This window comes from Leucoraja erinacea, unplaced genomic scaffold, assembly GCF_028641065.1.
Source record: "Leucoraja erinacea ecotype New England unplaced genomic scaffold, Leri_hhj_1 Leri_467S, whole genome shotgun sequence".
NCBI lineage: Eukaryota > Metazoa > Chordata > Chondrichthyes > Rajiformes > Rajidae > Leucoraja > Leucoraja erinaceus.
The window spans coordinates 59,802-86,297 of NW_026576368.1; the positions used below are offsets into that span (position 1 = coordinate 59,802).

Genomic DNA, 26,496 nt, shown 5'->3' on the forward strand with positions numbered 1-26,496 from the left:
CAGCTGCTAGGGCAGCGCTGCCACTTCCAGAGATGGTGCCTGACCCGATGTTTTCAAGAGAGCGTTAGATTTAGCTCTTGGGACGAAAGGAATCAAGGGAGATGGGGAAGAAGCAGGAACGGGGAACTGATTTTGGATGATCAGCCGTGGTCACATTGAATCGAAGGGCCGAATGGCCTACTCCTGCTGCACCTATTTTCTATGTTAATCCAGCACTTTGTGCCTTATGTTTTCCCCCAAATAATTAACCGTTGAATGACTATGTTTAGACCACAATATCTTTTTATTTCACATAAAGGGAAATCATGTACATTTTCAAGATGAACATCATTCAGCCAAAGAAAAGGACAATGTCAAGGATTACATCACAATTATACGCACTCATACTTTCTTTGTATTACATCTTAACCAACCAATGGTACAAGAAAAAATGATTATAAAATTCACAAAGATTACAGGCCGAAAGCAGAGAAATATCTCACGGCCAAAGTTAGCTTGTGGCAATTTGAACCATGAATAGCCCCATCGGTAGACGGGGGGGGGGGGGGGGGGGGGGGGGTCATTGTGTTGTGTGTTGATGGGAATACGCAGATAACACTAGAATTCATGATCCTTGTAAAGGCCAGGAAGCGAGCGGGCAAGATCATCTCTGACCCCTCCCACCCTGGCCACAAACTCTTTGAATCACTTCCCTCTGGAAGGCGACTCCGGACTGTCAAAGCTGCCACAGCCAGGCATAAAAACAGTTTTTATCCACGAGTAGTTGCTCTACTCAACAGCCAGAAATCTGTAGCCTCCCTTTGATCTGGTATTTTGTTGGTTCACATGTTTGATCAATGGTGTTTTATTATGAATGTTTTATTATTATTAATGTTTATTGTTTTCCGAGTCATTCGTAACTGTCACTGTATGTCATGTTGTTACTTGTGGGCGGAGCACCAAGGCAAATTCCTTGTATGTGAATACTTGGCCAATAAACGTACTTACTTACAAAGTGGATAACCTCGCATTTATCGACATTGTACTGCAATTGCCCACTCACCCGACCTATCCAAGTCACCCTGCAGCCTCGTAGCATTCTCCTTGCAGCTCACACACTGCCATCCAACTTTGTGTCACCCGCAAACCTAGAGATGTCACAAATTCCTTGTATGTGAATACTTGGCCAATAAACTTACTTAAGGGCCTGTCCCACCAGCATGCGACTCCATGCGGCGAGCGCGACCTAACGTGGTCGCTTGAGCCGTACGGCCTCACGGGGCCGGTCCCACTTCGATCGCCGGAGTTGTGCGGAGCTGGTCCCGACATCGCGCGGGGCTCCGAAGAACTGACCGTGTTCAAAAATTCCGCGCGGCAACGGCCTGCCGGCCCTCATGCAGGTCGCACGCTCGTGGGACAGGCCCTTAACTTACGTCCATGGTCACAATGAGAGAGCTACCAAACACGGCGGCGCAGCGGTAGATTTGCTGCGTTACAGCGCCAGAGACCCGGGTTCGATCCTGACGAAGGGTGCTGTCTGTATGGAGTTTGCACGTTCTCCCCATTACCTGCGTGGGTTTTCTCCGGGTGCTCCGGTTTCCTCCCACAATCCAAAGACGTGCATGTTTGTAGGCTAATTGGCTTGGTAAAAGTTGTAGTATGTCTCTAGTGTGTGTGTGTGTGTGTGTGTAGGATAGTGTTAGTGCGTGTAGGATAGTGTTAGTGTTGGCACACTACCACTGTACCACTGCAACAGTCAGACTACAGTTTGGCACTACGGGAGTTGCTAAGACGGATGATGTGTGTGTGTGTGGGGAGAGGGGGGGGGAGGTGGTGAAGGGCGGGGAGGAGGGTGGGTCTGAACTCATTCACACCCTGTCGATGAACTGCAGGTTGATGGAACTCCCGGGGAAGAGCAGAGTCCTGGTCTTGGCCGTCACCACTTTCCCCTCTGGGTCGGGTCGGACCTCAAAGTTCTTGATCAGCTGAGGGAAACAACAAGAGGAACGGAAATCAGACACAGACACAGAAAACAAAAAGCCACGCAAGTGTGGAAATGCACAACCCCAGATTCAGGGAACGTTTCTTCCCAGCTGTTGATGCATCACGCTCCCACGGCAAGGTCAGCGGCATAATCAAGGACAAGTCACACACTGGCCTCTTCTCCCCTCTCCCATCGGGCAAGAGGTACAGAAGTGTGTAAACTCACACCTCCTGATTCGGGGACAGTTCCTTCCCAGCTGTTATCAGGCAACTGAACCATCCTATCACAACCACAGAGCAGTGCTAAACTGCTAACTACCTCATTGGTGACCCAAGGACTATCCTTGATCGGACTTTACAGGCTTTACCTTGCACTAAACGCTATTCTCTTATCATGTATTTCGTTGTCTCAAATGCATTTCGTTGTCTCTGTACTGTACACTGACAATTAAAATTAAAAAAAAAAAAATCTGAATGTATCTATACACTGTCAATGGCTCGATAGTAATCATGCATTGTCTTTCCACTGACTGGTTAACACGCAACATCTTTGCTTTTACATTCTAGTCATCTCGACATGAATGTTAACATTTCATTTGCTTTCCTTACAACTGCAAATTAACCTTTTGAGAATCCTGTCCCAGCACTCCTAATGCCCCTGTCACCACTTAGGTAACCCGAACGGAAACCTCTGGAGACTTTGTGCTCCACCCAAGGTTTCCGTGCGGTTCCCAGAAGTTCCCGGAGGTTTTTGTCAGTCTCCCTAACGGTCGAAAGCGGTTTCAGCTTCTTCTATATTCCGGCGATTATTTCAAAAAATTCAAAGCCGGCCGCGACTAAAAATAGGTTGCCTTTTTTAAAAAACGGTCATTTTTTAGTCGAAGACGGTTGCGATGCTCGTTGAAGGTGGTTGCCGGAGGTTGCAGGTGGTTGCCGGAGGTTGTAGGTGGTTGCCGGAGGTTGTAGGTAATGGAAGGTAGAGGGGGGTGGAGATGGGGGGGGGGAGGAAGGGGGGGGAGAGGAGAGAGGGGGGGGAGGAAGGGGGGGGGAGAGGGTGGGGATTGGAGGAGAGAGGGGGGTGGAGGAGAGGGGGGAAGGAGGAGAGGGGGGTGATGGAGAGGGGGAGAGGAGAGAGGGGAGAGGAGAGGGGGGGGAGAGGAGAGGGGGGAGAGGAGAGGGGAGGAGGGGGGGGGAGGGGGGGAGGGGGGAAGGGAGAGGGGGGGAGGAGAGGGGGGGAAGAGGAGACGGAGGGGGGGGAGTAGAGAGAGTGCCTTTTTTACTTCAACCCAAACCCAAACAACCATTTGCAGGCAGTGCTTTTTTTACCTCTAACCATATTTTCATTTTCAAACCAAATTAAGGGTACTCACAGTGCTGTAGACATTTGTCAGTGTCATTCAAAGCTCTGATTGAGGCACACCACTTGCAGAGACTGATTGAGGCACACCACTTCCTGGTTTTATAGTCCCTCCCTCCAGCGGGGGCAGCAGGGAGAATGGGGAATGTTGTAAAAACATTAATATCTCTGTCAATTTTCATCGACAGGAAAAATCCTCGGCACACATGCGGCGGAGGGGGGATCTGAGCGAGGTGGCCAAAAATGACGGCCGTAGGTGGCGGCGTACTCTCGGAAACCGCAGCACAGAAAGCCAAAACCGGTGAAGCACAGAGTTTTAGTAATATATAGATTTTCACTGATTTCTAGCATCCCCAGTTGCTGCTCTTAGGTGTTTGGATTTTGGTTGTGATATTTAAGTACAATCCTGACAGTATATTTTTCCAAAAGTTTTGATTGAGTAGTCTTAAATTGACAAATCCATGTTTTGTTTATAAAATCCCTAAATATTTCTCACCATCTTTGGAAAATTAGAATGGGCACCTAATACTAGCCTTGACATTGATGCCCACACTCTTGTAGTCTACTGATCTTTTTTTTTCATCAGGTCTAATATCTTCTATTTGTCACATTTTATTTGATAACACTCCTGTGAAGTTCTAAGTGTTGTAATGTTAGAAGGGCTCATTCAATTAGTAATTTTTTGTTATGTTTTGTTTTTAACCATATAACCATATAACAATTACAGCACGGAAACAGAACCATCTCGGCCCTACAAGTCCGTGCCGACACAACTTTTTTTCCCTTAGTCCCACCTGCCTGCACTCATACCATGACATAGAAACATAGAAACATAGAAATTAGGTGCAGGAGTAGGCCATTCGGCCCATCGAGCCTGCACCGCCATTCAATATGATCATGGCTGATCATCCAACTCAGTATCCCGTACCTGCCTTCTCTCCATACCCCCTGATCCCCTTAGCCACAAGGGCCACGTCTAACTCCCTCTTAAATATAGCCAATGAACTGGCCTCAGCTACCCTCTGTGGCAGAGAGTTCCAGAGATTCACCACTCTCTGTGTGAAAAAAGTTCTTCTCATCTCAGTTTTAAAGGATTTCCCCCTTTATCCTTAAGCTGTGACCCCTTGTCCTGGACTTCCCTAACATCTGGAACAATCTTCCTGCATCTAGCCTGTCCAACCCCTTAAGAATTTTGTAAGTTTCTATAAGATCCCCTCTCAATCTTCTAAATTCTAGAGAGTATAAACCAAGTCTATCCAGTCTTTCTTCATAAGACAGTCCTGACATCCCAGGAATCAGTCTGGTGAACCGTCTCTGCACTCCCTCTATGGCAATAATGTCCTTCCTCAGATTTGGAGACCAAAACTGTACGCAATACTCCAGGTGTGGTCTCACCAAGAACCTGTACAACTGCAGTAGAACCTCTCTGCTCCTATACTCAAATCCTTTTGCTATGAATCCTAACATACCATTCGCTTCTTTACTGCCTGCTGCACCTGCATGCCTACCTTCAATGACTGGTGTACCATGACACCCAGGTCTCGCTGCATCTCCCCCTTTCCCAATCGGCCACCATTTAGATAATAGTCTGCTTTCCTGTATACATAACCCTCCATTCCCTTCTCATCCATATGCCTATCCAATTTATTTTTAAATGATACCAACGAATCTGCCTCCACCACTTCCACTGGAAGCTCATTCCACACAGCTACCACTCTCTGAGTAAAGAAGTTCCCCCTCATGTAACCCCTAAACTTCTGTCCCTTAATTCTGAAGTCATGTCCTCTTGTTTTTTGTAACCTAATGCATGCAGAAGTTATGTCTATCGATGTATTACGGTTTCACTGGTATCCTGCATTTATTTGGGAACTAGAGAGTGTGACTATTTGGCTAGAAGAAGCAACTACATGATTAAAATTCAGGTTTGTGTTAAATAGTGAAGTGGTAGGGTCAAAGACAACCACGTGCCACTGGCTTCTGTATACAGGACCCCTTTATTTGAATATTTACAGGCAACACATTTACAGGCATCATCTTTTGTAGATGCTGCCTGCTGTTGTCACATTATTTTGGTGTTAGGAATGGTGACATAGAAACATAGAAACATAGAAACATAGAAAATAGGTGCAGGAGTAGGCCACTCGGCCCTTCGAGCCTGCACCGCCATTCAATATGGTCATGGCTGATCATCCAACTCAGTATCCCATCCCTGCCTTCTCTCCATACCCCCTGATCCCTTTAGCCACAAGGGCCACATCTAACTCCCTCTTAAATATAGCCAATGAACTGTGGCCTCAACTACATTCTGTGGCAGAGAATTCCCCAGATTCACCACTCTCTGTGTGAAAAATGTTTTTCTCATCTCAGTCCTAAAAGATTTCCCCTTTATCCTTAAACTGTGACCCCTTGTTCTGGACTTCCCCAACATCGGGAACAATCTTCCTGCATCTAGCCTGTCCAACCCCTTAAGAATGTTGTAAGTTTCTATAAGATCCCCCCTCAATCTTCTAAATTCTAGCGAGTACAAGCCGAGTCTATCCAGTCTTTCTTCATATGAAAGTCCTGACATCCCAGGAATCAGTCTGGTGAACCTTCTCTGTACTCCCTCTATGCCAAGAATGTCTTTCCTCAGATTAGGAGACCAAAACTGTAATCAATACTCCAGGTGTGGTCTCACCAAGACCCTGTACAACTGCAGTAGAACCTCCCTGCTCCTATACTCAAATCCTTTTGCTATGAATGCTAACATACCATTCGCTTTCTTCACTGCCTGCTGCACCTGCATGCCTACTTTCAATGACTGGTGTACCATGACACCCAGGCCACGTTGCATCTCCCCTTTTCCTAATCGGCCACCATTCAGATAATAGTCTACTTTCCTGTTTTGCCACCAAAGTGGCATTGATCTTAGAGGTGTACAAAATCACGAGAGGAATAGATCGGGTCGATGCACCATCTCTTGCCCAGAATAGGGGAATCGAGAACCAAAGGACATAGGTTTAAGGTGAGGGGGAAGATTTAATAGGAACCTGATGGGTAATTCTTTTCACGCAAAGGGTGATAGGTGTATATGGAACGAGCTGCCGGAGGAGGTAGTTGTGGCAGGTACTATCACAGTGTTTGATAAACATTTAGATAGATAGGTACATGGATTGGACAGGTTTAGGGCGATATGGGCCAAACACAGGAAGGTGGGACATGTTGGCTGGTGTGGGCAAGTTGGGCCAAAGGGCCTGTTTCCACACTGTAAGACAAAGACTATGACTATGACAAAAACATATCTGTTTTGTAGTCAATGCCTACTATGTTCTGTTGTGCTGAAGCAAAGCAAGAGTTTCATTGTCCTATACAGGGACACATGACAATAAACTCACTTGAATCTTGAACTTGAACTTTTCATGCTACACTAAACTAAAACTAAGCTTCAGATAAACACAAAATGCTGGTGGAACTCTGGACAGGCAGCGTCTCTGGGGAGAAGCAATGGATGATGAGGTTGGGGGAGAGGGAGACTGGAGACATGGAGGGGTGAGGTGTGTAAAGGACAGGTCAAAGCAGAAAGTGGCAAGGAAATGTAGAATTGTTAGCTGAGGGGAAGTGACAAGGAGGCACACAATCTGTCGTTTTCACACCTTACCCTTCCATATCTCTAGACTCCCTCGCCCCTGACTCTCAGTCTGAAGAAGGGCCTTGACCCAAAACGTCTGCCTGGCCCGCTGCGTATACTCCAGCATTGTGTGTCTACCTTCGCTGCAGTTCCTTCCCACCCAGGAATGGGTGGGAGAACATATGACGAGCCTGTGACAGCACTGGGCCTGTACTCGCTGGAGTTTAGAGGGACGAGGGGCAACTTTATAGAAATGTACCGAACAGCAAAAGGCCTGGATAGAGTAGATGCGGAGAGGATGTTTCCACTAGTGGGAGAGTCTAGAACTACAGATCATAGCCTCAGAATTAAAGGACATTCATTTAGGAAGGAAATGAAGAATTTCTTCAGTCAGAGGGTGGTGAATCTGTGGAATTCATTGCCACAGAAGGCTGTGGCGGCCAAGTCAGCGGATAATTTTACTTGCCAGGACGCATGCGTGTCATATCGCTTCACGCATTGCGAAACGACAGACGGGGTGGAACGACGTTCCCCCGCAGCGGTAAATTTGAAATTTGTAAAGTGAATGACTCTGCGGTCATTCTCTGTTTCCCGCGCTGTTTTCTACAGGGGGGAAAGTGGACAAAAATAAGGGCTGCGTCTAAAGCTGGCTGGGGAGGACCGCGGAGTTGCCGGGCAGCCAGCAGCAGCTGAAGGCACCAGCATCACCATGAATGGGGTCAGCTGTGCCCGACTTAGCACCCGCGCCGGCCAGATCAACACCATGGCTGGGCGGGAAGGCTACACAGATCAAGAGCCGCTGACTCTAACAAGAGCATTCCCCTGCAGTGGCAAGTTTTTAAAACCAAGACCGACGGGTAAGGGAATTACTGCGGTCATGTTTGTTTCCCGTGCTGTTTTTCACAGGGGGAAACTATGGACAGGAGTCCACAAGGGCTGCACTGGCTGGGAAGAACATAGAAACATAAAAACATAGAAATTAGGTGCAGGAGTAGGCCATTCGGCCCTTCGAGCCTGCACCGCCATTCAATATGATCATGGCAGATCATCCAACTCAGTATCCCGTACCTGCCTTCTCTCCATACCCCCTGATCCCTTTAGCCACAAGGGCCACATCTAACTCCCTCTTAAATATAGCCAATGAACTGTGGCCTCAACTACCCTCTGTGGCAGAGAGTTCCAGAGATAACATAAGTCAAGTTGCCGACAGTCGCCTGAAACACCGGGAACTGGAACGGCGACTGTCAGAGTGAAACACGCGCGCACGCGCGCACACACACACACAGACACACCCACACACAGACACAGACACACACACACAGACACACCACACACACAGACACACACAGACACAGACACACACACACAGACACACACACACACACACACACACACACACACACACACACACACACACACACAGACCACACACAGACACACACACACCCACGCACACCCACGCACACACCCACACGCACGCACACACACACACACGCGCGCACACACGCACACACACAGACGCACACACACACGCACACACACACCCGCCCACACACACACAGACGCACACACAGACACACACACACACACACACAGAGAGGTACACACGTACACACACACGTACACACACACACACACAGACTCACACACACGCACGCATACACACACACACGCGCGCGCGCGCACACACACGCACGCACGCACACACGCACACACACACACACAAAGGCAGGGGTCAGGGCAAGCAGGGGCAGTGCTGTCTGAGTGCAATTCACACGGTGCAAGACCAATGTGATACAGACACACACCGCGATGAACAGGAAGGTTGGCGCTGTAATTAGGATGGCTAGCACAGTGTAATAGGCCAATCTCACGGGGCGACTTGACGCAAGAGTTAACCAGAGTTGAACATCGTGGGACCCTCGTGCGATAACCGTACGGCATTCGTGGACCACCGTGGCGCTAACGGCAGGTACTCGTGTAACTTGGTGACTCGGGAGAAAATTCAAGCAAGCTTGAATTTCTCCAAGAGTGACTTGTACACTTGTGGTTGAACATTGCAACATTATATGGACGTAGTGGCCAGTGCGATATCCGTAATAACTCTTGCGTTTACCGTGGGAACTCCTGCGAACGGTGAACCCGGAAGCTGGACAGAGGGGACAGAAGGTGAGTAAAAATTGTCTTCTGTGGGATTGAATTTAAAAAAGAAAGATTTGCATCCGCATATGGACATCAACTTATTCATGAGTTATGTTAAGAAAATAACTATAATCTTTAAAAGGGACTTTACTGAAAGGTCCCGCATTTTTATGGTCCATGAGAAATTTTTCACATGTACTTCTTTGAGAGATACAGCTCAGAGTCCTCGCCGACTAGCGATCGATGCCTTTCCGAAGCAGAGTCCGGAACGCTACCAATCAATGTTCTCCAGAGACCCGTGTAAAGGAGTGAACTGCACATGCTGGTTTAAACCGAAGACAGACACAAAAAGCTGGAGTAACTCAGCGGGTCAAGCAGCATCTCTGGAGAAAAATAGGTGATGTTTCGGGACGAGACCCATCTTCAGACTCAATTCCGATTAGGATGTCTGAAGAAGGGTTCTGATTCGAATCGCCGCCACCTATTCTTTTTCTCCAGAGATGCTGCCTGACTCGCTGACTTACTCCAGCTTTTTATGTTTTTCTTCCCAGGTCTGACTTACCTGCTGAGTTACACCAACATTTTGGGTCCTTTTGTGCGTATTAACCAGCATCTGCAGTTCCTTTAGACATTACCTAACTTCAGATTTTAGATATATAGCGCGGAAACAGGCCCTTCGGCCCACCGAGTCCGCGCCGACCACCTATCCTTATACACTCCAGGGACAATTTTACAATGTTACCGAAGCCGATTAACTTACAATCCTGTAATCTCTGGAGTGTGAGAGGAAACCGGTGCACTCGGAGAAAACCCACGCAGTCACAGGGAGAACATACAAACTCCATACAGACTGCATTAGGGTTAGACAAGCACACCTCTTCAACCCTCACCCTGAACACCGGCGTCCCTCAGGGCTGTGTGCTGAGCCCCCTCCTCTACTCCCTCTTCACCTATGACTGCACACCTGTACATGGTACTAACACCATCATCAAGTATGCAGATGATACAACGGTGATTGGCCTCATCAGCAACAACGATGAGCTGGCCTACAGGGAGGAGGTCCAGCACTTAGCAGCATGGTGCGCTGACAACAACCTGGCCCTTAACTCCAAGAAGACCAAGGAGCTCATTGTAGACTTCAGGAAGTCCAGAGGCGGCACGCACACCCCCATCCACATTAACGGGACGGAGGTGGAACGTGTTTCTAGCTTCAGGTTCCTGGGAGTCAACATCTCCGATGACCTCTCTTGGACCCACAATACCTCTACTCTGATCAAGAAGGCTCATCAGCGTCTCTTCTTCCTGAGAAGACTGAAGAAGGTCCATCTGTCTCCTCAGATCCTGATGAACTTCTACCGCTGCACCATCGAGAGCATCCTTACCAACTGCATCACAGTATGGTATGGCAACTGCTCTGTCTCCGACCGGAAGGCATTGCAGAGGGTGGTGAAAATTGCCCAACGCATCACCGGTTCCACGCTCCCCTCCATTGAGTCTGTCCAAAGCAAGCGCTGTCTGCGGAGGGCGCTCAGCATCGCCAAGGACTGCTCTCACCCCAACCATGGACTGTTTACCCTCCTACCATCCGGGAGGCGCTACAGGTCTCTCCGTTGCCGAACCAGCAGGTCGAGGAACAGCTTCTTTCCGGCGGCTGTCACTCTACTCAACAACGTACCTCGGTGACTGCCAATCACCCCCCCCCCACGGACACTTATTATTAATTTTTTAATTCAAAATCGTTTGCTATGTCGCTCTTCAAAGGAGATGCTAAATGCATTTTGTTGTCTCTGTACTGTACACTGACAATGACAATTAAAATTGAATCTGAATCTGAATCTGAATCTGAACCCATGGTCAGGATCGAACCCCAGTCTCTGGGGCTGTGAGGCAGCAACTCTACCACTGTGCCGCATGTAGTCAGATTTAATAAATTGCTGGTGTTGCTTCCAAAGACAGAGGTATTGATAATATTAGATCAGAATTGCATCTTTCCGCTAATAGTCAATTATTAGTCAATTAATAATAGAATCAATTATTGTTGGTGACATTTCACCTACGAATATCAGACTATTTTCGCAGAGGTAAGGGCCAATTAGGCATAGCTAAAGGTATGAACACTTTTAAACATTTTTTTCCGACTATTTTGTCAAATGCAACTACAGGGAGAATGATCAAAGTGCTCACATGGCTCACTCTGTTAGAAGCGTTCTGAGTTTAAATGTTCCGTGTATTCCTTCTTAAAGTATAAATGTTTGTGTGGCCAGGGGTGCGATTGAGAACAGCTGGGAAAGGGCGGAGGGGGCCGTCACGAATAACAGCGTTTCCCTGGCCATATTATGGCCCATTCCCCAACCGTAACATTTATCAAGCTCTGTCTAACTCCGCCTTCACACCATCCCCCTGTGACATGGGTTAGTCATCGCTGGGCGGGCTGTGGGCCGAATGGCCTGCCAACGGGAGTCAGAGACTTAACACTGAGATCCATTGTGGAGGAAGGAACTGCGGATGCTGGTTTTTACCGAAGATAGACACAAACGCCACCTGGTCATTTTCTCCAGATATGTTGCCTGACCCATTGAGTTACTCCAACATTTTGTGTCTGTGTTCACTATAAGCATTGAATTATTTAATTTTAGGTAACTTACACTCTCTCTCTCCCCCGCCCATCCCCTCCCCCGCCCACCCCTTCAATGTTTGCAACGATGGTTCCCTCTTGGGATCACACTATCCCTAGCCAACAATTGGCCTATCAGGGAACCAAATATAGATATAAAGTGCTGGAATGACTCAGTGGGTCAGGCAGCATCTCTGGAGGAAAGGGTTAGGCGACATTTCGGGTCGGGACCCCTCTTCAAAATACCCTGCTGTGGTCATCTGTTGTTGGCCCTGATTTGTCCCGGTCTTTTCTTGCTTCCAGTTCCCCCCTATAATCATCCCGAAGAAGGGTCCCGACCAAAAATGGAATCTATTCCTTTTCTCCAGAGATGCTGCTTGGCCCGCTGAGTTACTCCAGCATTTTGTGTCTAACTTGCCGATTCAGACAGTTTTTGATTATCAAGGATTCTGCGCTGACTCTTTACTCTGAAACACACGTTGGAAATTTAAACTTGGGCGCAACTAACATCGTCTAAGTAATGTGGCATCTTCCTGCAGTAAAGTCACGGCATTAGTGCAGGCATGTCTCCAAATGAGCCAATTCAACCAAGGGAGGGAATTTATAGTGTGTGAAAAAAAAAAGTGACATCGTTTGTGCCACGTGACACTTCACAGTTCACAATGTTCATTCAAGATTTAATGGGAAAGCTCGGGAGACGGACAAGTCACTCGCACAAATAACAGAAATGCCGAGTACCGTGGGAACTCTGTACCTACCCCCCATTATATCATGTGATATCGTGCTAGACCACGACCACTTCACTCTGGTAACATCTTGCGTCAAGTCGCCCCGTGAGATTGGCCTATAAGCCCTTTAAAAGGGGGGAGAGGAAGGGAGAAGGAGGGAAGAAGGGGGGGAGAAGGAGTGGAGACAACTTTTAATAAGCCAGAGATACACGGCTGTGAAGTTTAGCGGACATTTAACATTACCGGTCGAGTTTTCCTTGGTTCTGAAAACTCCACGTTTTTTCCGTATTGAAAATGCCTGGTCAGCAAAGGCTTTGAACTAAAACTACCTACGGCTCCCTCAACTACCCACAACTACATGGCGACCCCACTACAACTGCGCCTACGACTACACGATTATCGATTTTCTCCATGGTGACCAATTTTTGGTCGCAGAAAAATTATCAACATGTTGAAAATCTTCCGGCGACCATACTGAGGCCGCGACTAGTTCCCAGAATGTGGGAACTCCTCACGACCAAGGAGGAGTTCGAAGGAGACTCACCAGAGACCACCAGCAACATAGAAACATAGAAATTAGGTGCAGGAGTAGAGGCCATTCGGCCCTTCGAGCCTGCACCGCCATTCAATATGATCATGGCTGATCATCCAACTCAGTATCCCGTACCTGCCTTCTCTCCATACCCCCTGATCCCTTTAGCCACAAGGGCCACATCTAACTCCCTCTTAAATATAGCCAATGAACTGTGGCCTCGACTACCTTCTGTGGCAGAGAATTCCACAGATTCACCACTCTCTGTGTGAAAAATGTTATTCTCATCTCGGTCCTAAAAGATTTCCCCCTTATCCTTAAACTGTGTGACCCGTTGTTCTGGACTTCCCCAACATCGGGAACAATGGTGAAAATTGCCCAACGCATCACCGGTTCCACGCTCCCCTCCATTGAGTCTGTCCAAAGCAAGCGCTGTCTGCGGAGGGCGCTCAGCATCGCCAAGGACTGATCTCACCCCAACCATGGACTGTTTACCCTCCTACCATCCGGGAGGCGCTACAGGTCTCTCCGTTGCCGAACCAGCAGGTCGAGGAACAGCTTCTTTCCGGCGGCTGTCACTCTACTCAACCACGTACCTCGGTGACTGCCAATCACCCCCCCCCCCGGACACTTATTATTTATTTTTTATTCAAATCGTTTGCTATGTCGCTCTTCAAGGGAGATGCTAAATGCATTTCGTTGTCTCTGTACTGTACACTGACAATGACAATTAAAATTGAATCTGAATCTGAATCTGAATCTGAATCTTCCTGCATCTAGCCTGTCCAACCCCTTAATGTGACGAGCTCCTGCACTCGCCTAAAAAGTCGCCTAAGTGGGACAGGCCCATGACTTCGCCCTCTCGGCCCCGGAGTCGGGGAGGTTTGGAGACGACACCGCCCTCGCTTCCGCCCGCCCGCCCGCCCGCCCGCCCGCCCGCGCTGGTCGCTGCTTACCCGTGAGATCACACTGTACATCTCCAGCTCCGCCACCCGCTTGCCCAGGCAGGTGCGGGTGCCGAACCCGAAGGGGATGGAGGCGAAGGGGTGCGGCCTCTCCTCGCCCCCTCTGTCGCGGAGCCATCGCTCCGGCCGGAAGCGCTCTGGGTCGGCGAAGGCTTCCTGGCACGCGGCGTAGTGGCACAGGTGGAAGAGGGTCTGTGGAGAAAGGGAGAAGGTGAGGCCTGGGTGTGGAGAGGATGTATCCACTAGCGGGAGAGTCTAGGACCAGAGGGCACAGCCTCAGAATTAAAGGATTAAAATTCCTTTAGTGTCATAGAAACAGAGAAAACATAGAAAATAGGTAGAAACATAGAAACATAGAGAATAGGTGCAGGAGTAGAGGCCATTCGGCCCTTCGACCCTGCACCGCCATTCAATATGATCATGGCTGATCATCCAACTCAGTATCCTGTACCTGCCTTCCCTCATTACACCCTGATTCCTTTAGCCACAAGGGCCACATCTAACTCCCTCTTAAATATAGGTGTAGGCCATTCGGCCCTTCAAGTCAGCACCACCATTCATAGAGTCATACAGTGTGGAAACAAGCCCTTCAGCCCAACCTGCCCACACCGGCCAACAATGTCCCATCTACGCTAGTCCCACTTGCCTGCACTTGCTCCATATCCCTCCATACTTGCCCTATCCATGATCATTCAATATGATCATGGCTGATCATCCAAAATCAGTACCCCGTTCCTGCTTTTTCCCCCCATATCCCTTAAATCCGTTAGCCTGAAGAGCTAAATCTGACTCTCTCTTGAAAACATCCAGTGAATTGGTCTCCACTGCCCTCTGTGACGGAGAATTCCACAGAATTTCACAATTCTGGGTGAAATGTCCACAGATTCACAACTCTGGGTGTCGAGGGTTATGGGGAGGAGGCAGACATTACAATTTTACAAAAGCCAATTATCCTACAAATCTGTACATCTTTGGTTGGGGGTGCAAACGGGCGAATCGGTAGGAAACCCACGCAGGTCACGGGGAGAACGTACACACAGCGCCCGTGGTCAGGATCGAACACGGGTCTCTGGCGCAGCGAGGCGCCAACTCTACCTCTGCACCACCGTGCTGCCCATGATAGTTCTGTTTCCATACCTTGTTTAAGGTGGGGAGGAAATGATTTAAACAGAACCTGAGGGGTACCAAAAGGGTGGCGGGTGTCTGAATGAAGCGCTATGGAAGGAGGTAGTCGAGGCAGGGACTATCGCAACGTTTAGAGGGATATGGGCCAAATGCAGGCAGTTCCATTAGCTTTCTGTACAGCAGGCAGTGAAGAAAGCTAATGGAATGTTGGCCTTCATAACAAGAGGATTTCAGTATAGGAGTAAAGAGGTTCTTCTGCAGTTGTACAGGGCTCTGGTGAGACCCCATCTGGAGTATTGTGTACAGTTTTGGTCTCCTAATTTGAGGAAGGACATCCGTGTGATTGAGGCAGTGTAGCAAAGGTTCACGAGATCGATCCCTGGGATGGCGGGACTGTCATGTGAGGAAAGATTGAAAAGACTAGGCTTGTATTCACTGGAGTTTAGAAGGATGAGGGGGTGGTTCTTATAGAAACATATAAAATTATAAAAGGACTGGATAAGCGAGATGCAGGAAAAATGTTCCCAATGTTGGGCGAGTCCAGAATCAGGGGCCACAGTCTTAGAATAAATGGGAAGTCGTTTAAGACTGAGGTGAGAAAAAACTTTTTCACCCAGAGAGTGGTGAATCTCTGGAACTCTCTGCCACAGAGGGTAGTTGAGGCCAGTTCATTGGCTATATTTAAGAGGGAGTTAGATGTGGCCCTTGTGGCCAAGGGGATCAGAGGGTATGGAGAGAAGGCAGGTACGGGATACTGAGTTGGATGATCAGCCATGGTCATATTAAATGGCGGTGCAGACTCGAAGGGCCGAATGGCCTACTCCTGCACCTAATTTCTATGTTTCTATGTTAAATCACTGGATGGATTTAAGAGAGAGTTAGATAGAGCTCTAGGGGCTAGTGGAGTCAGGGGATATGGGGAGAAGGCAGGCACTGGTTATTGATAGGGGACGATCGGCCATGATCACATTGAATGGCGGTGCTGGCTCGAAGGGCCGAATGGCCTCCTCCTGCACCTATTTTCTATGTTTCTAGTTGGGATTGGCATAGATGGGGGGGATGTTGGGCCTGTTTCTGTGCTGTGTGACACTATGACTCTGTGACTTCAATAATGATTCACTTGGGTCACTTTGACCTTGCATGAGGTAGCAAGCCTTGCCGAGCTCCGAGTTCCTGCGTTATCTTGTACTCACATTTTTCGGGATGAAATATCCTCCAGCCACAATATCCTTGTCCACTATGACGCGGGCATTGCCTGGCACCACAGGATACATCCTAGCAAAGGGGAAGGGCAGAGATTACTTTAACTTGGGTTACTTGGGGCAGTGGTATGAATATTGATTTCTCTCCATATAACCATATAACAATTACAGCACGGAAACAGGCCATATCGGCCCTTCTAGTCCGGCCATATCAGAGTCCCGCGGCCATTCCAAGCCGCGCGGGGCGGTGATGTTAGGCCCCGCTCCAGGAGCTCCAAACACTTACTCTCACCTAGTTCCATCTACCTGCACTCAGACCATAACCCTCCATTCCTTTCCCGTCCATATATCTATCCAATTTATTTTTAAATGATAAAATCGAACCTGCCTCCACCACTTCCACTGGAAGCTCATTCCACACAGCTACCACTCTCTGAGTAAAGAAGTTCCCCCTCGTGTTACCCCTCACTTTAGGTAGCCCAGCCATTCCCTCTCTCCCTATCCCTCCTCCATCCAAGTCACACCAGCTTCTCATTTTCATCCTACAAACAGCTAACAATGGCCTGTCCCCTTCATCAGCATTACTTATTCGCACATCGTTCCTTCATTGCTCTTTATCAGTCAACGTCACCGTCCATATCTCTCGTTTCCCTTATCCCTAACCAGTCTCGACCCTAAAACGTCACCCATTCCTTCTCTCCAGAGATGCTGCCTGTCCCGCTGAGTTACTCCAGCATTTTTGCACCTATCGTCAGTTTATTATTGTGTTCAAGAAGGAACAGCAGATGCTGGATAAATCGAAGGTACACAAAAAAGCTGGAGAAACTCATCGGGTGCAGCAGCATCTATGGAGCGAAGGAAGTAGGCAACGTTTCGGGCCGAAACCCTTCTTCAGACTGATACAGAGGGTGGCGGGGAGAAGGAAGGAAAAAGCTGGAGGGCAGGGGGGGGATCACAGAGAGGGGGCAGTTAGAGAGGAGGTTGTGAAACTGTCTCCAGAGAGAGGAGGAGAACTTCTTCAAAGTAAGCATACCTTTTTCCTTCCTGATTCAGATTCAGATTCAGATTCAATTTAATTGTCATTGTCAGTGTACAGTACAGAGACAACGAAATGCATTTCTGCCTTAGAAATATCCACTGACTTGGCCTCCACAGCCGTCTGCGGCAATGAATTCCGCAGATTAGAATTTAGACTCACTAGAATTTAGAAGACTGAGGTGGGATCTTGTAGAAACTTACAACATTCTTAAGGGGTTGGACAGGCTAGATGCAGGAAGATTGTTCCCGATGTTGGGGAAGTCCAGAACAAGGGGTCACACAGTTTAAGGATAAGGGGGAAATCTTTTAGGGCCGAGATGAGAAAAACATTTTTCACACAGAGAGTGGTGAATCTCTGGAATTCTCTGCCACAGAAGGTAGTCGAGGCCACAGTTCATTGGCGATATTTAAGAGGGAGTTAGATGTGGCCCTTGTGGCTAAAGGGATCAGGGGGTATGGAGAGAAGGCAGGTACAGGATACTGAGTTGGATGATCAGCCATGATCATATTGAATGGCGGTGCAGGCTCGAAGGGCCGAATGGCCTACTCCTGCACCTATTTTCTATGTTTCTATGTCTATGTTTCTATTAACTACCCTCTGACTAAAGAAGTTGCAAACCTCACCTCCTTTCTAAAAGAGCGCCCTTTAATTCTGAGGCTGTGACCTCTGGTCCCAGACATCCTCTCCACATCCACTCTATCCATGCCTTTCATTGTTCTGTAAGTTTCAATGAGGTCCCGCCTCAAACTTCTAAACTCCAGCGAGTACATTCTTGTAAACCTCCTCTGGACCCTACTTCATGTGCAGATATGTTACCGTAGAGTCTCCCTGACCACAGCTTTCAAAAGGGGCATGTGGCCAAAGTCCTTTGCAGCTGGGAGCTGGTCTCCTGGGCAAACGCCGCTCACTTCTTCATACAGCTGCTGCTGAATAGACGGCTCTTTGGCCAGATTGTACAGGGCCCAAGAAGTTGTATTTGACGTCTGAAAGGAAAAACAAATATCTTCACTGGAGTTAGTGGCGTGTACTAACACAACAAAATAGAGAGAGTACAGAGGAGATTTACTAGAATGTTGCCTGGGTTTCAGCAACTAAGTTACAGAGAAAGGTTGAACAAGATAGGTCTTTATTCTTTGGAGCGCAGAAGGTTAAGGGGGGACTTGATAGAGGTCTTTAAAATGATGAGAGGGATAGACAGAGTTGACGTGGATAAGCTTTTCCCATTGAGAGTAGGGAAGATTCAAACAAGGGGATTTGGGAATTAAGGGACAAAAGTTTAGGGGCAACATGAGGGGGAACTTCTTTACTCAGAGAGTGGTAGCTGTGTGTGGAATGAGCTTCCAGTGGAAGTGGTGGAGGCAGGTTCGATTTTATCATTTAAAATTAAATTGGATGGGTATATGGACGGGAAAGGAATGAAGTGTTATGGTCTGAGTGCAGGTAGATGAGACTAGGGGAGAATAAGTGTTCGGCATGGACTAGAAGGGCCGAGATGGCCTGTTTCCGTGCTGTCATTGTTATATGGTTATAATATAGTTTAGTTTAATTTAGAGATACAGCGCGGAAACAGGTCCCTCGGCCCACTGAGTCCGGGGCAGCCAGCGTTCCCCGCACCTTAACACTATCACACACACACACACACACACAGCACACACACACACACACACCACACACACACACACACACGCACACACACACACACACACACACACACACACACACACACACACACACACACACACACACACACACACACACACACACACACACACACACACACACACACACACACACACACACACACACACACACACACACACCCACACACACACACACACACACACACACACACACACACACACACACACACACACACACACACACACACACACACACACACACACACACACACCAACACAGAAACATAGAGATTAGGTGCAGGAGTAGGCCATTCGGCCCTTCGAGCCTGCACCGCCATTCAATATGATCATGGCTGATCATCCAACTCAGTATCCCGTACCTGCCTTCTCTCCATACCCCCTGATCCCTTTAGCCACAAGGGCCACATCTAACTCCCTCTTAAATATAGCCAATGAACTGGCCTCGACTACCCTCTGCGGCAGAGAGTTTCAGAGATTCACAGCTCTCTGTGTGAAAAAAGTTCTTCTCATCTCGGTTTTAAAGGATTTCCCCCTTATCCTTAAGCTGTGACCCCTTGTCCTGGATGTGACCCCTTGTCCTGGACACACAAAGTCTTTGGAGCGTGGGAGGAAACCGGAGATCTTGGAGGAAAAACCACACAGGGTACGTACAAACGTGCAAACACCAAAGAGACAGCACCCATAGTCGGGATCGATCCCGGGTCTCTGGCGCTGTAAGGCGGCAACGCTCCCGATCAACACTATATAGTTATGTTACAAAACTTACCTTCAGTGGCGCTGCAATTCTGCCTCTGGCCGTGTGCGCGATTTTGGCGCGTTTGAGGGGGAGCGCGGTTAAAATGGGGTTTTTTCCGACCTGGTCCTGAATTATATTTGTTGGAGCGCAAGATATTGCTAAAGAATCGTTCCTACGGCCGTTCTGTGTGTTTTTTTAAAAAATGCACCCGACAAGTTAATCGCTGGAATGATTTTTAAATCAGCTTCTGAAGCCGTCAATGCCGACAACTGGGACGGATTTTATGCAGGACCAGGTAAAAGAAAGTAGTTTATTTTTATGTATAAAAGTGTTGCTTAAGATGTATTTAATTCACATTTTACGTTGCGAAACGGTGATTCTTCCCTCCCGAAGAACCGGCAGTGTATTTGCTGCAGATATGGGGGACTAAATTCACCACATCTGAACGTTCGAAATGGTCCCGTTCCAGTAAAACCCACTCGAAAGCTGATTTAAATGGCCATTAATTTACAGGTATTAAACATTAAATACCTTCCATTTGGCCTATAAACCCATGATAATGAGATTTAAAAATTATGTTATATTCTGAATTATTATGTGAATGTTATATGGAAACTTAGGCTATTAAAAAAATCTATTCGTAAGAAATGGATAGATGTTTAGATCTAGTAATTGAATTTTGTAATTAGCTACAATTAGGTAACTAACTAATTATATGCTTTAATTTCATCTAAGTAAGATTGTTTCATATTTGTTTCAGAATGCTTCAATCTACAATAACTGAAAATTTATTTCAGTTCTCTTAAATTTTAAGAAAGTTATCGGCTTTTAAATGTTCTCGATCACAGCTTTTGTGTTAAGTCAATGGAAAAGCAATAGGGAATAAGGTGCCAATTTCCGAGTATGAAAATGGCCATAACTTTTTTAATACTGAAGATATGAAAGTGAATTAGGTGTCAAATTAAACTTCTTTTTATGCTTTATCTGATAAATGGGATAAATTAAAGACTTGATTTTTTAAATCTCAAAATTTTGTAACATTGCTACACTATACCACCCGACGTACTCGAGAGTCGGCATGTTTTGGTGCTGCCTGTACGGAGTTTGCACGTTCTCCCCGTGACCTGCTCCGGTTTTCTCCGGGTGCTCTGGTTTCCTCCCACCCTCCAAAGACGTGCAGTGTTGCAGGTTAATTGGCTTCTGTAAAAATAGTAAATTGTGTGTAGGATAGTACTGATGTACGGAGTGATCGCTGGTGGGAGTGGTCCCGGGGGAGGGGGCCTGTTTCCGCGCTGTATCCCTAATGGCCAAAGGAGTGGCTTGTTCCATTTGATGCGATCTTTATTAAACAACTTGTTGCCCTTACTGTGTCCACTGCAGCCAACAGCAGCTCGGACAGACTGCCGTAGATGTCCATGGGAGTCATTGTGGTGTTGGTTAGTAGATACGTGAGATACTCTCCATGCACCTCCTTCCCATTCTCCAGGTTCTCTTGGATCTCTTTCATCTTCTTGTTCACCAGCTTCTCGGCTAAGGACAGAAGAAACTAATTGGCTTCTGTAGAATCGTCCCTAGTGGGTGGGATAGAAACATAGAAACATAGAAAATAGGTGCAGGAGGAGGCCATTCGGCCCTTCGAGCCAGCACCGCCATTCGTTGTGATCATGGCTGATCGTCCCCTATCAATAACCCATGCCTGCCTTCTCCCCATATCCCTTGACTCCACTAGCCCCTACAGCTCTATTTAACTCTCTCTTAAATCCATCCAGTGACTTGGCCTCCACTGCCCTCTGTGGCAGGGAATTCCACAAATTCACAACTCTCTGGGTGAAAAAGTTTTTTCTCACCTCAGTCTTAAATGACCTCCCCTTTATTGTAAGACTGTGTGGCCCCTGGTTCTGGACTCGCCCAACATTGGGAACATTTTTCCTGCATCTAGCTTGTCCAGTCCTTTTATAATTTTATATGTTCCTATAAAATCCCCCCTCATCCTTCTAAAATCCAGTGAATACAAGCCTAGTCTTTTCAATCTTTCCTCATATCACAGTCCCGCCATCCCAGGGATCAATCTAGTGAACCTACGCTGCACTGCCTCAATCACAAGGATGCCCTTCCTCAAATTAGGAGACCAAAACTGTACACAATACTCCAGATGTGGTCTCACCAGAGCCCTAGACAACTGCTGAAGAACCTCTTTACTCCTATACTGAAATCCTCTTGTTATGAAGGCCAACATTCCATTAGCTTTCTTCACTGCCTGCTGTACCTGCACACCAACTTTCAGTGACCGGTGTACAAGGACGCCCAGGTCTCGCTGCACCCCCCCCCCCCCTTACCTAACCTAACCCCATTGAGATAATAATCTGCCCCCTTATTTCTTAAGTCAAGGCACAACATCAGCCACTTGAGACTTCACCCATGTCTAGTGATGGTTCATACCGTTACTCCAGCACTTTGTAATTTTTTTTGTAAATCAGCATCTGCAGTTCCTTGACTCTATGTCATTCTGTACCCTTTCTTGAGCCTCTACGTCCGTCCTGCATTGCGGCGCCCACAAGTGCGTGCGATACTCCACATGCGGCCTGACCAACATCCCAGTGAGACGGTGGCTGGTTTGGGAATTGCTCTGCCAAGGACAAGAAGGCTCTGCAGAGAGTAGTGCGTTCGGCCGAACGCACTATGGGAACTTCACTCACCCCCCTGTAGGAACTATACAACAGGAGGTGCAACTCCAGAGCAAATAAAATCATGGGAGACCCCTTCCACCCCTGCAACGGACTGTTCCAGCTGCTACGGTCAGGCAAACGCCTCCGTTGCCATGCGGTGAGAACGGAGAGGTTGAGAAGGAGTTTCTTCCCAGAGGCCATTCGGACTGTAAACGCCTATCTCACCAGGGACTAACTCTACAGAACATTTTTCCTTCCATTATTTATTATGTAAAAGAATATGTGTGTTATGATTGTGTTTATAATTTGTTTGGTTGTTTTGTTGTTTGTCTTTGCACAAAAGTCCTTTTGCATTGCCAGCTTCATTTCACTGCTTTCTCGTATGTGTATGTGACCAAATGCCTACCTTGACTTGACTTGACTTGAAACAAGGGTGCAGATGCTGGCTAGAGGAAAGATACAAATTGGACAAGTGGATTGAAGGCTTCGGATGAACTTTGGACGAGTGGATTGAAGGCTTTGTGGCTACGTTTGCAGATGATACAAAAAGCAGGTTTAGGGGGCAGGCAGTGTAGAGAGAGCAGGGAGTCTGCAGGAGGACTTGCACAGGTTGGGAGAGCGGGCAGATGGAATATAGTGCAGCAAAGTGTGGAGTCATGCATTTTGGTAGTAGGAATAAACATAGAAACATAGAAACATAGAAATTAGGTGCAGGAGTAGGCCATTCGGCCCTTCGAGCTTGCACCGCCATTCAATATGATCATGGCTGATCATCCAACTCAGTATCCCGTACCTGCCTTCTCTCCATGCCCTCTGATCCCCTTAGCCACAAGGACCACATCTAACTCCCTCTTAAATATAGCCAATGAACTGTGGCCTCAACTACCCTCTGTGGCAGAGAGTTCCAGTCACCACTCTCTGTGTGAAAAAAGTTCTTCTCATCTCGGTTTGAAAGGATTTCATTCTTACCCCTTAAGCTGTGACCCCTTGTCCCTCCTTCCATTGCGGCGCCCACGCTGGAACGATCTTCCTGCATGCGGCCTGTCCAACCCCTAAGAATTTTGTAAGTTTCTATAAGATGGCCCTCTCAATCTTCTAAATTCTAGAGAGTATAAACCAAGTCTATCCAGTCTTTCCTCATAAGACAGTCCTGACATCCCAGGAATCAGTCTGGTGAACCGTCTCTGCACTCCCTCTATGGCAATAATGTCCTTCCTCAGATTTGGAGACCAAAACTGTACGCAATACTCCAGGTGTGGTCTCACCAAGACCTTGTACAACTGCATGAATAAAGGCATAGACTATTTTCCTTATGGGGAGAGAATCCAGAAATCGGAGTTGCAAAGGGACTTTGGAGTGCTGGTACAGGATTCCCAAAAGGTTAATTTGCACGTCAAATCGGTAGTAAAGAGGGCAAACGCAATGTTAGCATTTATTTCAAGAGGGCTAGAATGCAAAATCAGAAATGTCATGCTGAGGCTCTATATAAGGCGCTGGACAGGCCACATTTGGATTATTGCAAGCAATTTTGGGCCCCCATATCTGAGGAAGGATGTGTTGGCTCTGGAGATGGTACAGAGGAAGTTTACAAGAATGATCCCAGGAATGAGTGGGTTAACATATGATGAGCGTTTGACGGCCTGTACTGGCTGGAGTTTAGAGGATGTTTTCCCACTAGTGTGAATAACCCTCTCCATCCGCACTACCCAGGCCTTCCACTATTCGGTAAGTTTCAAATGAGGTCCCTCCCCTCATCCTTCTAAACTCCAGCGAGTACGGGCCCAGTGCCGACAAACGCTCATCATGTGTTCATCAAAACGCCATTGTGGGAGTACAGAGAAGGTTCACCAGACTGATTCCTGGGATGGCAGGACTTTCATATGAAGAAAGACTGGATAGACTCGGCTTGTTAGCTAATCATTCAGAGAGGTTTGGCTCTAAACTCACATAACACAGGTCAAGCCCCAGTCAGCCACCTGGAGTATTGCGTACAGTTTTGGTCTCCTAATCTGAGGAAAGACATTCTTGCCATAGAGGGAGTACAGAGAAGGCTCACCAGACTGATTCCTGGGATGGCAGGGCTTTCATATGAAGAAAGACTGGATAGACTCGGCTTGTACTCGCTAGAATTTAGAAGATTGAGGGGTGGATCACACAGAAACTTACAAAATTCTTAAGGGGGTTGGACAGGCTAGATGCAGGAAGATTGTTCTCGATGTTGGGGAAGTCCAGAACAAGGGGTCACACAGTTTAAGGATAAGAGGGAAGTCTTTTAGGACCAAATTTTTTTACACAGAGAGTGGTGAATCTCTGGAATTCTCTGCCACAGAAGGTAGTTGAGGCAAGTTCATTGGCTATATTTAAGAGGGAGTTAGATGTGGCCCATGTGGCTAGAGGGATCAGGGGGTATGGAGAGAAGGCAGGTACAGGATACTGAGTTGGCTGATCAGCCATGATCATATTGAATGGCGGTGCAGGCTCAAAGGGCCAAATGGCCTCTACTCCTGCACCTATTGTCTATGTTTCTATGTTAAACCCACTCATTCCCGGGATCATTCTTGTAAACCTCCTCTTGACCCTCCCCAGAGCCAGCACACCCTTCCTCAAATATGGGACTCAAGATATGTCACTTGCGGGCGGAGCACCAAGGCAAATTCCTTGTATTTGAATATACTTGACCAATAGACTTATTCATTCATTCAAAATTGCTCACAATGCTCCAAATGCGGCCTTCCCTGCACCTCATAGAGCCTCCACATTACATCCCTGTTTATTGTACCGCCTAGCTTACTGCAACTCCCTCTACACTGGCATCAGCCAATCTTCCCTGTCCCACCGGCAACTGATCCAAAACGCCGCAGTGTACGAGACTCCTGACGGGCACCCGAAAAAGGGACCACATCACCCCGATCCTGGCCTCTCTCCACTGGCCCCCTGTGCGGTTCCGTATACATTTCAAGACCCTCCTCTATGTCTACAAAGCCCTCAATGGGCTCGCCCCCTCCTACATTCAAAGTCTTCTCACCCACCACTCCACCTCCAGGTCCCTCAGATCGGCCGACTTGGGGCTGCTGAACATCCCGCGGTCTAGGCATAAGCTCAGGGGCGACCGAACGCGCCTTTGCGGTTGCAGCTCCTAGACTGTGGAACAGCATCCCCCCTTCCCATTAGAACTGCCCCCTCCATCGACTCCTTTAAGTCGAGACTAAAAACTTATCTATACTCCCAAGCCTTTCCTGACGTCCACTGAGCGAGGGCTATATGTATACATGTATGTAGTTTGTTTGTCTATACTATTCTTATAACAAATGTAAAGCACTTTGGCCAACGAGAGTTGTATTTTAAATGTGCTATATAAATAAATGTGACTTGACTTGTATTCTAGCCCTCTTGTAATTAATGCTAGCATTGTGTTTGCCTTCCTTCCTACCGATTTGACTTGCAAATGAACTTTTAGGGAATCCTGCACCAGCATTCCTGAGTCCCTTTGCACCTCCGGTTTCTGGATTCTCTCCCCGTTTGGAAACAGCATCAGCGTCCACTTCCGGAGGGGGAGGTCTATAAAGCTGCACAGTATTGCACTGCATCTGAGCTCATTGTAGACTTCAGGAAGTCCAGAGGCGGCACGCACACCCCCATCCACATTAACGGGACGGAGGTGGAACGTGTTTCTAGCTTCAGGTTCCTGGGAGTCAACATCTCCGATGACCTCTCTTGGACCCACAATACCTCTACTCTGATCAAGAAGGCTCATCAGCATCTCTTCTTCCTGAGGAGACTGAAGAAGGTCCATCTGTCTCCTCAGATCCTGGTGAACTTCTACCGCTGCACCATCGAGAGCATCCTTACCAACTGCATCACAGTATGGTATGGCAACTGCTCTGTCTCCGACCGGAAGGCATTGCATAGGGTGGTGAAAATTGCCCAACGCATCACCGGTTCCACGCTCCCCTCCATTGAGTCTGTCCAAAGCAAGCGCTGTCTGCGGAGGGCGCTCAGCATCGCCAAGGACTGCTCTCACCCCAACCATGGACTGTTTACCCTCCTACCATCCGGGAGGCGCTACAGGTCTCTCCGTTGCCGAACCAGCAGGTCGAGGAACAGCTTCTTTCCGGCGGCTGTCACTCTACTCAACAACGTACCTCGGTGACTGCCAATCA

General features: G+C 47.8%; 1 protein-coding gene across 1 annotated transcript in view; it reads right to left on the reverse strand.

The window, feature by feature from the left end:
* Window positions 1-1,145: 1,145 nt before the first annotated feature.
* Window positions 1,146-26,496, reverse strand: part of LOC129693908 (sterol 26-hydroxylase, mitochondrial) — a 44,480-nt gene continuing 19,129 nt past the window's right edge. Inside the window, exons 4-8 of the mRNA XM_055630645.1 lie at window positions 21,037-21,200; window positions 18,090-18,256; window positions 16,226-16,307; window positions 13,899-14,099; window positions 1,146-1,964 (exon numbers count right to left, since the gene is read on the reverse strand). Of these exons, the coding sequence (XP_055486620.1) occupies window positions 1,848-1,964; window positions 13,899-14,099; window positions 16,226-16,307; window positions 18,090-18,256; window positions 21,037-21,200 (731 nt within the window). The 3' untranslated portion in view covers window positions 1,146-1,847. The remainder of the gene's footprint in view (window positions 1,965-13,898; window positions 14,100-16,225; window positions 16,308-18,089; window positions 18,257-21,036; window positions 21,201-26,496) is intronic.